General features: G+C 41.9%; 1 protein-coding gene across 1 annotated transcript in view; it reads left to right on the top strand.

Moving 5' to 3' along the window:
- Window positions 1-17,663, top strand: part of CUNH10orf67 (chromosome unknown C10orf67 homolog) — a 162,079-nt gene that overhangs the window by 60,703 nt on the left and 83,713 nt on the right. The window contains exons 5-8 of the mRNA XM_047066303.1: window positions 561-713; window positions 7,083-7,215; window positions 8,275-8,333; window positions 17,160-17,225. Coding sequence (XP_046922259.1) covers window positions 561-713; window positions 7,083-7,215; window positions 8,275-8,333; window positions 17,160-17,225 — 411 coding nt within the window. The remainder of the gene's footprint in view (window positions 1-560; window positions 714-7,082; window positions 7,216-8,274; window positions 8,334-17,159; window positions 17,226-17,663) is intronic.

Here is a 17,663-nt window from a genome sequence, read left to right as displayed (position 1 = left end):
ACCTAACGGTTCATCTTCCACAGCTTCCCACGGGGGAAAAAAAAAAAAAAATTCAATCGTAACGCATCTTCCTCTGCTCTGGTCTCAGTTGCCTGATTTTTCAAATGGAGCCTCGTCTGTCTAGATGCATGGTCTGCAAACCTCTTCTGTGGGCGAAAGAAAAGGAATGGTATTTCTCTCCACACCGCCACACCAAAGCACTGGGGGAATTAGTGACACCAGTGAAGTTTACGGCTCCTTTTTACATATTCAAATGTGCGCTTTCTTTCCAGGGGAAGATTGAAGTAGGACGTTCACACCACGATGTGAATTGACAATTGAAGTTTAGTGTTATTACTTGCGTGGCCAGTGCAGTTAGAGTACCGCATTATGCTTTGTGTTTCATAGGATGACGATGTGCTGTATTCTGTGGCACTTTAGCGTATCATTCGATATAAATATAGTTACTTACTGAAAATTGTGTGCAAGTGATAAAAAGAACTTACAAGATAGTAGCTTAAATAAAACATGAAATAGCTTTTGCTTGGTGTCTGATTTTTTAATGCCGCTTTTCTCCCTAGCAATTCTTTGAGGTGGAGGAAGAGACTTTTGTGCAAGAATCAGCTACTATCAAAATGAGTAATTTGTTAAAAAGACTGAAGGAGAGAGAAGAAATGATTAAGGAGTTAAGAGAAGAGCTATGTCAATATGAAGAGTCTAGATTTCAAAAACTTGTAAGTGTCAAAACAATGAATAATTAATTTTAATACAGGTAAATAAGGCTATAACTTTCCAAAAGTTTGGGTTAAGAATAAAGGAAATACAGGTGGTATAGCTTGGGCATCTCTCCACAACACCAGCCAGTCCAAACTTTTCTCCTCAATGGCATATTCCAGAAAACCCATAATAGTTATAAATAGGAGCAATATAATTGTATTCAATTTTTATTCATAATGGAAATAAAATAACCTATCTCCCACTGCAAAAATTTTCCTCCCCTCGAAGAGCACGTCAATAGATTTTTGTTTTAATTTTGAAGACCCCGGCCCCGTTTTGCTGTTCTGATAGTTTGAAAGACACAAAGCAATCTCCCTGAGTCAGAGGCTTCCAGCAAGTCCCTTGGAACGAGAGAACTTCTGAGGAAAAATCTTGGGGAGGGTTTTCCCCCAGTTCTTCTCGTCACAAAGGGAGTCAGAGGCTGGTTTACTACTTAAACAGAGGACTGGTGGGAACAGATACGGAAAGAGAACAGAGAGGCTAAACTCCTGTCAAGGAGGAGAACTTTAAGGGCTCTGGAAAGTGTGGACACTGAGGGTGAGTTCACTGTCACCTCACTGTGAGACAGTGGCTGTGGCTCTATGGCAGTTCAGAGCCATAGAGGGGTTTTCGTTAATGGATTCTAAGAACAAGAAGCTGATTGTTTGAGTCGGAGAGGCTCGCAGAGAGGCCGGAGGAATAACAATCTTTTTGAATATCAACTGGCGGGCACCGCATGCCTCATCAGCGGTATCTTATCTTGTAGCTAAGTTTACAGCGGAGGAAGCAGAGATAGGGTGGCTAAGTTACTTCCCCCAGGCATATGGCTAGTAAACGGTGAAGATAGCATGTGAACCAAGGTCCAACTGAATCCAAAGCCCACAAAAGGAAGTGGGGCTCTGGGCTCTACAGTAATATGTCAAGGTTGTAATTTTCAAAATTAATTAGTATGTATATATAAAATAGACTCTTATCATAATGTTATTATAATGTACTAGTATATTAATACTTATGGATATATCCACCTGTAAATATCGACACACGCATATACATGCACAGAAAAAGTCTGAGAAGTTACGTACCAAAATGTGAACACTGGGAAGAAACACTTGCTCGTTGCTGGGCCCTTTAAGTGCAGTCTATAATTTACCTAAATCCCGCATTGGTATTCTTATTTAAAACGCCAAGTTTAGAAGAGATAAGGAATTGAATTTATATGATTCTAAAGGATTTCGTTTATTAATTGGTGAAGGCGTGTTTGCTTTGTATAATCTATTAGGATTCTTTACGTTCTAAAAAAAACTGAGTATCTTCTAAGCAATGTATTGTGGAGTGTGATTAGCATAGATCTAATAAAAATGAATACTAATTCTTTTTACATCTTCTGATGGCTTTGGAGGAGGCATATCCGGTTCCTGCACTGACGTTAACCTTTTCCTGGGTCTAAATCTAGTCTTTTTAATTAATTTTTAATTAATTAACTTTAATGTTTATTTATTTTTGAGAGAGCGAGAGAGAGACAGAGCACGAACAGGGGAAGGGCAGAGAGAGAGAAAGAGAGAGAGAGAGAATCCAAGCAGTCTCCAGGCTCTGAGCTGTCAGCACAGAGCCCGATGCGGGGCTCAGACTCACAAACTGTGAGATCATGACCTGAGCCGAAGTCGGACGCTGAACCAACTGAGCCACACAGGTGCCCCTAGTCTTACTTTTCGGAGATAATAATTTAAGAGAAAAGACTAAACAAACTGTAATAGTATCGGCTTTTAATCTTGCCTTGGTCAAAGTTATCCAGCATAGATTGGCAAGGTGATTTTGACCCATTCATTTCCCATTTGTGAAGTGCAAAGCGATACCCGCTTAGCTGAAAGAGAGTTACGAGAAGGATACCTGTTACACTGACTGTGAATTGCTTTGAGCTCTTTGAAAAAAGGTGAGTATATACATTCCAGTTATCATTATGAGGAAATGCACTAGCCCTTATGACTGTCTGGTTTACATTTGGAGAAATGCACTGAACAGAACTCAGGACTTGTTGAAACCTTCCCAATTTGGTAATTGAGCTCCTTACACTAAGACATGAGGTGTATCTTGTAATGTTTACACTCGTAAGTGTTCTCTACCTGTTAATTGGTCTCTCTGGTGCCCTGGGGAAAGAAGGAAGGTAAGAATAAGTGGTAGTGGCTTTGTGGGGACCAGGGAAATGGAAGGGTCCACCCTGCTCTTGTACAAGCAGGTGTTCCCTGGCTCAAGATGGCACCCGGAGGCCCCGGGTTATTCCACTGTAATTTGTCCCCAGGGAGACCACCTCACAACTTCTGTAAACACCCTAAGATCTGAGGAAGGTGAGATAGTCCTGATTAACTAGGTGTGTACGTTTCTCTCAGCTCCTTCCGACTCCAACAGAACGTGTGACCCCGGACTCCCACCTTGACCGAGGGCCACGTAGGGCAGTCAGTAATATGGTGTACATTTCAGAAACATGGATGTGAGTGCCACAAAACAGATCGTGATTTATATAAAATAAACCTATGGAGAATACCCCCACCTTTTTTTTTTTTTTTAAATCCTCTAAGAATAAGATTTCCTAAAACTCCCTGCGGCTTCTAGAAGAGGTCCTTTTTCATTTGTAATTTCATCCTGTGCAACTGCTCCCTCTGGTGGCACCAAGAAGCTTACCACACGGAGCCCCTGAAATCTGATTTGGAAAAATGAGTTTGGAGAACCAATTGGGAAATTTCAAAGTAGCAATGGAGATCACTTGGAAAAAAAAAAAAAAAAACAACTTGAAATAAGCAAGGCGAAAAAGCAGTATCTTTCCCTACTGCTGGTTTATTCCCACTAGCAGCCAAATCACATAAATAGCTTTGTAGTTAATACACATTCCGATTATCTCTCCAGAACTGTTTTTGAGGAAAACCTGATAAGAATGTGGTCGCAGAGGGGAAAGTTTAATAAACAGCCGCCCTAAATCATACTTGTAACCAAATGGAAACCAGGCAAGAAAACTCTTCGACTTTCAGAAGCCTTCCTCTCTCCGATCGGAACTTCCTGGGTGTCGAATATTCCTCAGAGCAACTTCATGCAAGGGCTGAGCCTCGTTTCCAGGTTTGTGCCCCGTGACTCATCTGCGTCCTGCTGCAGTTGTCACGTGGTCACGCTGTAGGCTGACAGATCCCCGTGAGGACGGCCGAAGGAGGCCAGCCCGAGTGCGTGTACCTGGACGCGTGTGTGTGCCTGCAAACCCGCGTGCGTGTTGCGGTCGCTTTAATTAGTTGTCGTTTTGAGAAGGCTTCATTTTTTTCTCACCTTAGCACGGATGAGCTGTGCCACCATCGCCCTCGCACCGCCCACAAGCGCACATGACTGCTTGTTGCTGACGGCGCTGAAACAGAGCTGTCATTCAAGAGCCACAGCTCTGCAGGGCTGCACTGCCCCAGTGCGCCACTTTCCTGGTTGTCACTCACTGGGAGAGCACCTGCTCTTCTCCATGACTGTCATGCAGCACGGGCACGCATCAGCACAGCACAACACGCCCCAGCAGCAAATTGAGATGTCCAAGTATTATACGCGGAGCCTGCAGAATTGAGACACGAATACGGCAGAAGGAAGACTGCTGAGAGGCACATGCAGGGCTCTGAACAGAACTCCTCAGACTTTATTGTGCGTAGGGATCACCCGCAGCTCCTGTTAAGATCCAGATTCTGACAGTAGGTCTGGGCTGGGTCCTGAGAGTCTGTTTCCCATACGCTGCCGGGCGATGCTGAGGTTCCCGGTCTGTGGACCAGACGTGGAGTAGCAAGGCTCTGTGGTGTGCCAGCCCTCAGACATGATTCTTGCAAGATCTGCTTAGGATTCTGAAACCTGGGAACAGTGATCCCATTCCGCACATCTTGTGAGTGTTCACCAGAGAAAAATAGTGCATGAGCCATGGCCTGAAGTCCTAATTTTCACGTGATAGAAAAACTTTACATCGGTGAGTTCCGTTATCAGTTTAAAATTCCAGAGTGATCATGGATCGCACACAGTCTCTCCTCAGCTATAACGCAGTTTTAAATAGCGACACCTAGTTAACCACCTTTTAATGATCTCCATCCTTTTCAACCTTGGTTTATTAAATGCAGTTTATTTTAAAGAAGTCTTGTGGTTTAAATAAGCCAGAGCTAGTGGTGTGGGCAGATGGTAGAAGGAACCCCACCACAAAATCTGCCACTCAGAGTGTAACAGATGACCGTAGCAGCCCAGAACTATCCCTTTGTTCATTTTGCTAATGAGTGTCCTCATTGCTGTGGCAGTCTGAATAGTTAATTACGTGCAGTTCCTGCAGCTGACAGATGGTGGGGACAGAGCTACAGATTAACCTCACAAGAACGAGGGGCTGTAGATGGACATGAAGGGGAAAACCAGTTGAATGTGTTTTCCTTGCTTCCTGCTTTTATGTGACAATTTTAGAAAACACATCTAAGTATTAGCCGCCACCCCTTATAAATACTGTGTGTGATTAGTTCAAATAGTTCTTGTATAGTTTATGCTAATGGGTGCTCATGTAATCCACTGTGGGTATTCTTATCCTGCCAGTTAGGAAACCTTTGCTTAACCCTTTGAAGACAAATATTGTTTGTTTGTTTGTTTGTTTGTTTGTTTGTTTGTTTAAAAAGCCCTTTTAGTCTATAAGTACATTCTGTGATGGCTTCAAGTTGAACGTGTGGGACTAGAAATTAATTTATTAAGGAAACAGTGTTGTTTGTTAACTATTAGATTTGTTAGCTTTCCTTAGTTAAAGAATGATTTGGGCTCAAATGATTTAAATAAAATGGTGATTCGAAATCATAAAGATCTGTATTGGGTTTGGTGCAAAATTTAACATTGCGTTAAAAATTAACTCTCACGGAACTAACTTCCTTGGTAGGTGGCTTGTTATTTTTTAAGGGTTTATTAAATGCACTGTAAAAATCGCAGCCACTTATTTTTCTTTTGAGCCATTATGGCCACAGAGAAAAACATTTTAATAATTGACGTTCAGGTATCTGTGAAGTTAAAGAAAAATACAATTCCAAAAGGAAAGCAGTATACTGGGAGTATGCTCTTTTTGAGGAAAGGTTTTATTTTGGTGTGTTAGCAATCACGGCATGCCTGCAGAAAGAACAGGTTATCATTCATCTGAAGATGAAAGTTCAAAAGTATTTCTGTCCTCTAGATGAATTTTGAAGGGAGGCAGATAGAACCTTCTATCTCTTGTAGGATAATAATATAACGACTTTTAAGCATCCTCCTTAAGATCTTGAGATTGCATAGTCATTTAATATTTTCCCACCATGAAATATAAAGTTCTCCACCAGCTTCCCCAATCCATTACATCTTAATTTAAAAAAAAATGCGTGGCAGTAAAATCTAGACAGCCATAAGCGAGCATATTCAGATGTGTTTCAATAGCTTTGAAGCGGACAAGAAGAAGAAGAAGAAAGGAAGAGTAGCTTCCCAATAAGCTTCTATTGCGTAAGAAAAAGCCTCTCCCATAACGGACAAGGCGAGATTTAAACAAAAGACGCACATAATAAAAATGTAAATGAGTTTGCTTTACTAAAACTATAACTTTAAAGTCTTTTGTTGTAAGTTATCCTGAAACCTTCTTACAAGGTAATCACTGTTTGCATAGAGATTTAAACCGAAGTCTTCAATAGCATTCAACGCCTGCACAGCCCCAGTGTGACAGGCATGCAAAGCCATGTTAATGTTCAGAATGTGAATTGCCTCTGGGTGGTTCCTCCACGAGGCAGAAAACCAACTGTGTGGATATCCGTGTGCCTGATGGACTCCATGCGGCTCCCGGCCTGAAAACGTCACCACTTTGACATGTGATGTGCTCCTCATGACACTGGCGACGCTGACACCGGGAAATGCCACAAAGGCAACAAGCCCCCCTCCTTCGCCGTGCACTTTGCTACCCCCTGGCGCTGCCCGTCCCGGTCTCCCCAGTCTGCCTAGTTACAGGCGGACAGCACTTCAGACACACACAGAGGGAAGGGTGTGGGTGGGGGGGCCCCAGCTGCCTCCCCGGACACAGCCTCCGTAATGAATTGACCTGAATGATGAGGGCACACAAACAGTATGATATGCATTATTCCTGTCAATAAAATGTCCCCATGGGCTGTGGTCTTTGTACGGAATGTACCACAGCCTTTCTTCCAGCGCGCTCTATTTAATCTCCTTCCTTTTTACTATTCATATTATAAGTGTGTAATAGAATTCAGAAAATTATATGATAGCTCTTCTGTATCTGTATTGTCTCGTGTTGCATATTTAAATCTTTGGCTCTGTGCTTAGAAGTACGGGATTCCCCATCTTTTCAGGACGCTTTTGCCAGAGAGACAGCTCTAGAAAGAGAGGATTTGGAGTACAAACTGGAAAACGAGAGGCTGCTTCAAATCGTTTCAGAGCTCGAAGAAGCAATCCGACTCAATCTAAGGGAAAATGCAGTATTAGGTAACATTTTACAGTCATCTTGGAGAAAAACCTATGCATCGGGCACTTCCTAAAATCCATAGCTCTATTTGTCCTTACCAAATGTACATTTGCTTGGTTATTTACGTTTACAAGATCTGTTTGATTTTCACTGAAGATGGCATTCCTTGCTCGGGAAAGAGGATTTTTTTTTTTTTTTTTTTTTGCTTAGAAATATTATAAACGGAAACTTTTGCTGATTTCTGTTCCATATGATTGATTGATGATCTGAAAGTTATGACATTTAAATACTTAACACGCAGATTGGGGTATGGTTTGCGGAGACACAGAGTTAGCCCTTTCGGAAAAAATATGCTACTACTTACTATGGAATTATCTGCAATTTTGGATTCAGATTTAAAGCACAAATTTCCCTGTGTATGCTTTCTACACCCCCCCTTTTTTCTCCAAACCATAAACGTTGGCAAAAGTCGCATTTAAATCACCAAAGTTGAAGTGTTTTGAAGTATTTTTTCACTTACTGTTATCTTCGTATTTATGTTAATTATAACATAATTAGGAACATATAGGTTCCCCTAACCTGCAGTTATGAAAAGCAATGAATAAGCAATAAAAAAAAAACCTTACAGCAAAACATTGATAAAACCAGAGATATTACAATGTCCCTTGAATATAAATGATGCCTTGCCAGTGCAGTTTCATTTTCCTCGTAATGTGGTGTAATAACGCTTTTTCAGGTTCTGGTGGTTCTTACTGTGTCCCAAAGTACCACCTGCTAAAGCACTTTGTATTGGCTGTGACTAACAGCAAAAATGTCCCTTGCTAGTATTGATGAAAAGCTTTCAGCCCTCGGCCACACTTGGATCTTGAACTTAGTTCTTAATCCCTATCTGACCAGCCGTCTGAACAGCAGGAAGAAGGCTGTGAATGTCAAGGGCAGTTGTGAAGGTCACAGTCCTGCTAGGACTCGAGTCCACCACGCCTGCCAGCCGCGTACAGCCTGTCCCGGAGCAGGGAGTTTGAATACAGGGCCATAAGTTTGTAATTTCATGCTTGGCCTCTCTCTCCTTTTGTTTACAGAAGATGAAATTATAACTCTGAAAGAGACGGCAGCAAAGGATCATAGAACTATTCAAAAGGTACTGTAACTTTTTACATCGACGAACGACTCCTTTACGCTGAAATATCAGCACTATCGGTGGCTTAACACTGCATCCCGCTTGTCCCGAGGTACAGAGAAAGATCGATTTCTGTGTTTCATCTCTCCCGTTATTTAGGTAGGGTCTCTGGTAATCCATAAGGATTCCATCTTGAAAATGAATTAATGTGCAGAGACTTTTTTCTTTGGGATAGCTGAGTGTTTACCTTGTTGACTGTAAGGAAAGAAAAGTTACAGGACAAGGAGGTCCCAAGATGTGCCTGGGGAAAAATTCTATTATCAACAACGAACAATCTTATTTTCAGCCCAGATGTGGCCGCGTGTTCATTTTGCGGTGTGGGTGTACTGGGCTTATGTTGTGCAGGAAATCTGTATTTAGAACAGGGAATTCTTTTGGTATCGCCAAGGTCAAGATCTCCTAGAGCATCCAATGCAGCAGGACCTCAGCGGTTCTGCGCCCTCGCACAGGTCAGGCGCCCCTGCTTTGGGGTTTCTTCGCTCTCTGTACCATAGCCATCGACACATTTTCAGTGATGGTGAGTCTTCCCTGCCATGCTGTAAGCCCCACGAGGGCAGAAGCAGTATTTTTTCCATCTCTGGTACATTGCCAATGCTGAGCACAGAGCCTGGCACCCTTACAGATGCTCTTTCCGTGATCCGTAGGATGAGAATGTGTTTAGAGGTGAAATTCACAGGCGAAAATGTGTATTTACGTCCCTGAATTGTTCCGAATAAACATAAATGCTTCCTGCTAGCTGAATCGAGGGTCAGTTAAAAATGAGAATTAATTTAAAAAATGAAAATTAATTAAAACTGGATAACATTAAACATTCAGTTCCTCAGTTGCACTAGCTTTATTTCTAGAGCCCAGGAAACGGCCACCTGTGCTTAAGTTTAGGTCCAAATTTCAACTTGATTTTACAGTTCAGGGTATTCTTGGGTTTTAGGTAAATGACTTTTAAGAATTATTTTTTTATCTTAATTTAATTTTTTTAAGTTTATCTATTAAACTTGAGAATGAGAAAGCATGAGTGGGGGAGGGGCAGAGAGAGAGAGAGAGAGAGAGAGAGGAGAGTCCCAAGCAGGTTCCACACAGCACAGAGCCCGATGCAGGGCTCGAACTCACAAACTGTGAGATCATGGCCTGAGCTGAAGTTGGGCACTCAATGGACTGAACTACCCAGACGCCCCTAAGAACTACTTTTGATTTGATTTGATTTGATGTGATTTGATTTAAGTGTTTATTTTTGAGAGAGAGAGAGAGAGAGAGAGAGAGGCAGAGAGAGAGGGAGACAGAGGATCCGAAGCAGGCTCCGTGCCAACAGCAGACAGCCCTATGAGGGGCTCAAACTCACAAACCATGAGATCATGACCTGAGCTGAAGTTGGACACTTAATCAGCGGAGCCACCCAGGCGCCCCCTGAGCACCATGTTTTAAAGAATTGGTTAACCTGAAGGCTCAGAGTTGGGAGATGTTTTCTCCGATAACTGAACCCATCACGAGTTTCCAGGGCGAATTCTTTTTCTAGCACTGCAGCTTACTTGCAGTGGTGACCGTTCAAGTCCCAGCCACACAGAGAAAACAACAGAGTTTGTGGACAGACAAGTTTCACTTTCTTGGCATCCATGTCTATGGTTGAAAATGAAGTCCCAGCCTTCTAGTGTCACTTCACCTACAAGGAACCGTCACAGTTTATTTAAATGTTTCTGAAACTGCTCAATCCGTACTGTCACCGGGAGAAATGAATTGTGTAGGCTTACTATGCTCGAGAGGAGCACGAGAAACTAAGGCCAAAAAAATCTGACCGTCAGGCCACTGATTAGAAAAAACATGCCCTTCAAATGACAGGTTATACCCTCTGTGAGCTTAAATATTTCCCTTAAATCCTTCCTCAGCTTCCTTAAATCTTCACTGTCCCAAGGTAGCCCTCTGTGGCTATTTGAATACATGAATCATGTCTAGTGCAACTGAGGGACTCAGTTCTTACTTGTATCTCATTTTAATTTAAAAAATTTTAAAACCGATACTTGTTTCGGGATATTGGAAAACCTTTATGTATATTTTAAGTAACTTGGTATGTGAATCTACTTTTTCTTCTGTGGATTTTATGCAGTCTAAATACAGATCAGACATCCCCAATGAGATTTTAGCCCCCAAATTGAGATTTGCCACATGTGAAAAGGACACAGTGGGTTTCAAAGACTTCGTGTAAGTGAAATATCTCAGCACTGATTTTTAATATTAATTATTACACATTGAGATGATAATTTTTCAGATAGATATTTGGATAAATAAAATTTATTATTAAAAGTAATTTCACCTGTTTCTCTCACCTTTTCTCACAAGGCTACCATAAAATTTAAAATTATGTATGTATTTACACCATATTTTAATTCACAGCTCTCTTCTACACAAATATAGCAGATCCCTAGTCTGTTTGATCATTTTTTTTAACTTTTTAAAACAGTTTTATTTATTTATTTTTGAGAGAGAGAGAGAGAGAGAGCACAAGCAGGGGAGAGCCAGAGAGAGAGAATCCCAAGTAGGCTCTGCATTGTCAGCACAGAGCTTGAGGTGAGGCTCAATCCCACGAATTGTGAGATCACGACCTGAGCCAAAATCAAGAGTGGGATGCTTAACCGACTGAGCCATCCAGGCACCCCTGTTTGATCATTTTTTAAATCCTGTATCTTTCTTTTTTTTTTTTAATTTTTTTTTTCTCAACGTTTTTTTATTTATTTTTGGGACAGAGAGAGATAGAGCATGAACAGGGGAGGGGCAGAGAGAGAGGGAGACACAGAATCGGAAACAGGCTCCAGGCTCTGAGCCATCAGCCCAGAGCCTGACGCGGGGCTCGAACTCACGGACCGCGAGATCGTGACCTGGCTGAAGTCGGACGCTTAACCGACTGCGCCACCCAGGCGCCCCAATCCTGTATCTTTCTTTAATATGTACTGGATCGCCACAAAAACATTGAATATAGGCACAATGTGCTATTGAGCAGAAAGAATCTCAAACCGTAGGTTCCTTTTCCATTTCTGCCACTATGGTCCCTTGGGCCAGTGCCTTATCTTTCCTCCTGTCTCTGATAGCTGACTGTGTGGATAGAATGAGAGAGTGTACATCAACGTGCTTTGTCAACTGGAAAGCGTACCAGTTGAACAACAACAAGAGTTGTTGAACAAGTGAGAACTGATATTTACTGGTTTGGTTTCCAATATCCTCCACGTAATCAATTAATGTAGTAATGTTTATTAGATGCCTTTTAGTGCCAGGCACTGTGCTACTGCTGAGATACAAAAATCACACACACACACACACACACACACACACACACACACACCTCCCTGCTATCGAGCAGATTAAGTCTAGAGCAGGAGACAAAAACCTCTGGGCTGTGTGATAATGTAATATAATATAATATAATATAATATAATATAATATAATATAAACAATGAAATAATGAAATAATTAATATAATATAATATAATATAAACAATGAAATAATGAATATAATGAATATAATATAATATAATATAATATAATATAATATAATATAAGTATGTACACAGAGAAGAGATGTCTAGCTTTACCCAGAAGGGTCTGGAAAGGCTTCTCAAAGAGTTCCACACCTGTCTCACACTCTTTCACTCAAGCTGATCTTTCCAGGTAGGTAGGAGGGTGTGGGAGCTGGATACAGAGTGTGAATGCATAAAGTGTGAGATATCCCTGTGGACTTGTTTGTGATTTGGTATGGCTAACGAATGAGGTAGGAATCTGGTGAGCCATGTGGTGAGAATTTGTGTTGGGGCAGGAAGAGGGGGAAATCTGGGGAATGACAGGCAGAAGGAGAAGCAGCTCAGAAGCCTCTGGATAAGACACGTTTTCTTTTTTAGCCCTGGATGCAATTAGAAACAAGTTGAAAAAGGCCTGTCTCTGGGTAGGCTGACCTCTTGCCATCTCTCAGGGCTTAAAGCACTGTCTGTGATGGTATTCAGTAACTTTTATGTTTCAATTCCAATAATCTAATAACAGCTGCATCAAATCTATCCTCCAGCTGTGGCCATAACATGAATGTCCTTCTGGGAAGGAGTCGGACCAGAAGTCAGACATCACAGCCCAGGGTGTGATCAGCACAGACGGCCGTGGGGCACGTGGGGGAGCCCAGCATGGATTGTAAGGGATCCGGGAAGGTTGGAGGAAGGACGCTGAGTCGACTCCCCGAAGAGAGGCTCTAGTAAGCCAGGAAAGGGATATGGGAAGTGGGAAGGGTCAAAAACATGCAGAAGGGGAGTAAATTCAGGCGATCTGCGATAGCGGAAGGGTATGCGAGAGCAAGTGGCAGCAAGGAGCAGGGCACATGGCAGGGGATTATTATTCACGCCAAGGGGTTTGAATCCCCTTCTGAGTGCACTGGGGAGCCTTGGACATTGGGCAAGGATTGGATTCATTGGATTTCTTTGTTTCAGAAAGGAAATGGGTGGGAAGGGGGGAAATAGAGAGCTCGAGAGACCAGTTAAGAGGTTCCTTGGATAAACCAGGGAAACTATGATCTGAAACAGGAAGAGGACAGTGACCCTGGTAATATTAATGAGAGTCATCTGACTGGTGCAACTGGAGCAGTTGAGAAGCCGGGTGAATGCCGAAATGGAGACGGTGGGCAAGGGGAACTCTCTAGAAGTTTGGCTGTGGATGGCCAAGAAGCGGTAGGGGAGTAGTTGGACGGGGACATGGGGCTGAGGAAGGAATTTTTTTAAAAGAAGAAACTAGAGTATTTTTAAATGATGTCAATGGAAAGAAGAAGGAGAGAGTGGACAAATGGCAGAAGTCCTCATTGATAAAGGGTGCTCTCAAGAGGACAGGAAGGGTTGGGGTTAACGGCCTTGACGTTTGTGGTAATTGGCCCCCGTTGGAAACTTGGCGACCCTCCTTTTCAGGCCAAGGTATGATGATTTAATACAACATCTTTTCCTTTCCTTCCACCTCATTCCTTTACTTTCCCTAAACCTGCCGTCCAGCCCTCCACCTCATCAACTACACCGCTGAGTCACCTCTGGAGCCTCCTGTCTAGCCAGTCCCCATGTTCTCCAGCCCTGCTCCGGTGGCAGTGGGCCAATCCTTGCCTGTGGTGGCATTGTTAGACTCTGGGGTTTTAACCCAGGATAGCCACGCCCTCCATCTGCCCATCATTTCACTTGAATCTAATTAGCACCCTTTCTTACTACCCCCTACAGGTCTTCCAATCTCCACTACTTTTCTCAATTCCCTTATTCCATCCCCCCATGCTACTTCCTAATTCACGGACAACATGGCAGACTCTTGGATTTTTTTTTTCCCTTCTGCACTCTCTTACTCTGTCACCTTTACTCTTTTTCAACAGAAGAAGGACATTCTTTGCCCTGATTCATCCTTCCATCTATTCCCCGACTCATCTCTACGTCCCTCCTCTTCTGGAACTTTCTGCATCAGCCCCTTTCTCTCTAATGCCTTTAAAATTTTCCCTCTAGCCTACCGAGTGAAACCATCATCTTGGTGGTATCCATTGGCCCTAATCATCTCAAGTCATTGCCATTTACTGTACCTCAAATATTATTTAAAAGAAACCTGTATTTACCACCCCTTTCTCATTCCCCCAATGCTACTTTTTCCTGTGGGTAAGGTCACAGTGAGATGCACATTGCTTTCAGTCCTTTTGAGGTTTTTTCCTTCCTGAATTTTCTTCTGTATATGACAGGATTACCGCCCCCCCACCCCCCCTCATGTCATAGATGTCTTCTGCAGCAATGCTTGCTTCTAATTCTTCACACACTTCTTCATTCCTTCCTAAGCAAGATCTGTCAGTGGCTTCTCCTCCTCCATTTTCCACTTGAACGCTATTCTTGGGATTTGTATTTATCCTTGGTCTTCTTCGTTTTCTCTCTAGCTGACCTCAGACTTTCCCGTAACTGTTTACCAGTGACTTTCAAACTGCCTTTCCTACTTCATGATTTCCCTGAATAGCACGTCCATAGTTTTCACTCTATTCTCATCCTTAATTTCAACATTACATGCATTTTGATCGTTTCTGTCCACTCCCTAGGGTAATTAGGAGCTCTCTCTGGGGCCCCAAATACCTGGGCCTATTTGCCCCCTTAAGGTCAGGAAGCATCTCGTTTATCTTTATATTCTTAGTCACCAGCACTAAAAATTATTGGCCGAAAAAATGCTCTACACATTTGTCAAACCCAGTGTCAGAACTTGAACTCATTATCCCTTGAATCTCGACTCTCTGTGTTCCCCAGTTTAAATGAATGACATTGCCATGGATCCAAAAGAACAGATGACAAATCTAGGGCCATTCTCTACGCTCTCCTTTATACTTTATATCCAACTCGTGGCTCAATCTGTACATTTTTCTCCCAAAATTTATCTCAAGTCCCCTTTCTCCGTCACAGCATTGCTCCAGACGTGGTTGAGTCTCTCATCATTTCCATAGATTCGAACTTCACTTTCCTGTCTCCACCCTCACTCATCCCTTTTCAAATCCAGCGTTCACACTCCTCCATAGTTTTCTCATACTCTAGTTGTATATGCTAAAACCTTCAATGGCTTCCCATTGCCTACGGTATAAAATCAGGCCACGCAAAAATACACTGAGGGATTTTTATATGCCGGGAACAGCCTAAAACACCGTCACATTTGCTGTCTCAAATTCTCTCTGGAAGAACTCTTCGAGATGGGGTTTATTCTCTTAATTTCCAGACAAGAAAACTAAGACTCGAAGCGTAGGTTTAGTTTACCCGCACAGCTTGTAAGGAGAGAGCTTCGATTTGAGCAGTCTCCTGTTCCTCTCACTGCACCGTCCTGCCTTCCACCCCTAATTATGGCATCAAATGCCTCTCATGCCGTCACCTGACTCTCCTCCTTTCTTTTCCTGCCACTTCTTTCTCTCCGCACCCTGGGCGCCATGACATTAAGCTTTTCCCACCTCCTCCATGACTCCACGCTCCTCTCCACTTGCTGTTTCGTCTGCCTTTTTCTCTGCCTTTTTCCTTCTCCAGCTTGTTGTGCTTTTTCGTATCCTTCACAACTGTTGCCAAATGGTGCTTCTCCTGTTACATCTTATTATAATTATGGTTGCTGGGATGTGTGGATTTTTATGCTTTTTGACCATCTGAAATTTTGATTTGTTAACATATTTTCTTATGTATTCTAGTCAATTTTTTCCACATTGCTCTCCTGCCATAGTGTAGATGCTCCAGAGGAAGGGATCTGTTCTACTTCCTCTCTGTACTTCCATAGATGAACAAAATGCCTGGCATCTAAAAGGTGTTCCTTTTAGATTATATATATATATATATATATATATGTATATATATGTATTCATATATATATGTGTACATATACATATATGTATACATACATATATACATATATACATATATGTATATATACATATATACATATATACATATATGTATACATATGTATGTATATGTATATGTATATGTATATGTATATGTATATGTATGTATATATATGTATATATATATTAGATAAAATAATACATGTGTATTAAATTAATGAACATATGAATTGATTGAATTGAATGGATGTCAAAACCAAGGTTTGGGGGCGCCTGGGTGGCGCAGTCGGTTAAGCGTCCGACTTCAGCCAGGTCACGATCTCGCGGTCCGTGAGTTCGAGCCCCGCGTCGGGCTCTGGGCTGATGGCTCAGAGCCTGGAGCCTGTTTCCGATTCTGTGACTCCCTCTCTCTCTGCCCCTCCCCCGTTCATGCTCTGTCTCTCTCTGTCCCAAAAATAAATACACGTTGAAAAAAAAAAAATTTAAAAACCAAGGTTTGAATTTTATCAGTGTATCTGACACACACAAATGCAAACAATCATTTAAGATACTGAAGCAAGTCATAGGAGTACAGTGGCCCTGCATTGCGTACTTTTTGATGGCTATTTTCTTTTTTTTTTTAAGTGTTTATTTATTTTAAGAGAGAGACAGGGAGCAAGCGTGAGCAGGGGAGGGGCAGAGAGAGAGAGGGAGAGAGAGAATCCCAAGCAGGTCCAGGCTCTGAGCTGTCAGCACAGAGCCCGACGCGGGGCTCGAACCCACAGACTGTGAGATCATGATGTGAACCAGCATCAAGAGTCTGACACCTGCCTGACTGAGCGCCCCTTGATGGCTGTTTTCATTAGGCGTGAATATACTTTGATGTGCATATAAATATAACACAAAAATCTATAAAGAGAAAAGCAAAATTGCTCTTTTTGAGAGACTATACTTGCTTTATTATCTATTGATGTCATATTTAAAAAAACTTTTTTTTTTAATGTTTGTTTATTTTTTGAGAAAGAGGGTGAGACAGAGTGTGAGTGGGGGAGGGCCAGAGAGAGGGAGACACAGAATCAGAAGCAGGCTCCAGGCTCCGAGCTGTCAGCACAGAGCCCGATGCGGGGCTCGAACTCATGGACCACGAGATCATGACCTGAGCTAAAGTCGGATGCCCAACCGACTGAGCCACCCAGGTGCCCCATATTGACGTCATATTTTGTCGGGATAAGGTAAGGAAGATTGTAAATAAATTGGCATTTTCTGTGCATATTTTGCTTGCTTTTATAGTCAAAATATAGTAATTACATAATAATATATTATTATTACATGGTAATCTACAGACATTTAAATTTTCAAAATCCTATTAGGATCCCCTTTTCTCATATTTAAAAGCAAAATACATTTTGCTCAGTTCTACTGAGGAGGAATTTTAGGTGTTCTGTTCTTCTCTTTAATAAAAATGTAATATTCTTTTTCAGCTGATTGATGGTAGAGACAGATTACTATGTGAGCTTGATTATGAAAAATCAGTAGTTCAAGAAATGGTAAGGTGATTTACATTATTTCCTAATAAAGTTGAAATCAGGAATTTCATTTAGTCATGAAAGTTTTCTTTGTAACCATTTACTGTAAACGATTTCACCTTCGTGAATAATCTGAATGCATGCATAAGTATAAACTTTTTTACTGAAGTCTTATAGTAGTGTTTTTTATAAAACTGAAGTTTTATAGTAGTGAAGTTTTTACACAGTGTTATAGTGTATCAGCTATCGTGACCTGACAAATCTATACATTAAGCTACGTGCACTACAATAAATGGAGTCACCCCACAACGTCATTACGATATTATTGACTATATTCCCCATGCTGTATTTTTCAACCCCGTGACTTCTTTATTTCATAACGGGAAGTTTGTACCTCTTAATCCCCTTCCCCTGTCTCTAGCAACATTTTCGAATGATCGTCTTAAGAAAACAGTTTGA

This window comes from Lynx rufus, unplaced genomic scaffold, assembly GCF_022079265.1.
Source record: "Lynx rufus isolate CCGP_SWC_20201006 ecotype Redwood Valley unplaced genomic scaffold, mLynRuf1.p SCAF_7, whole genome shotgun sequence".
Taxonomy (NCBI): domain Eukaryota; kingdom Metazoa; phylum Chordata; class Mammalia; order Carnivora; family Felidae; genus Lynx; species Lynx rufus.
This window is presented reverse-complemented; position numbering and strand designations above follow the sequence as displayed.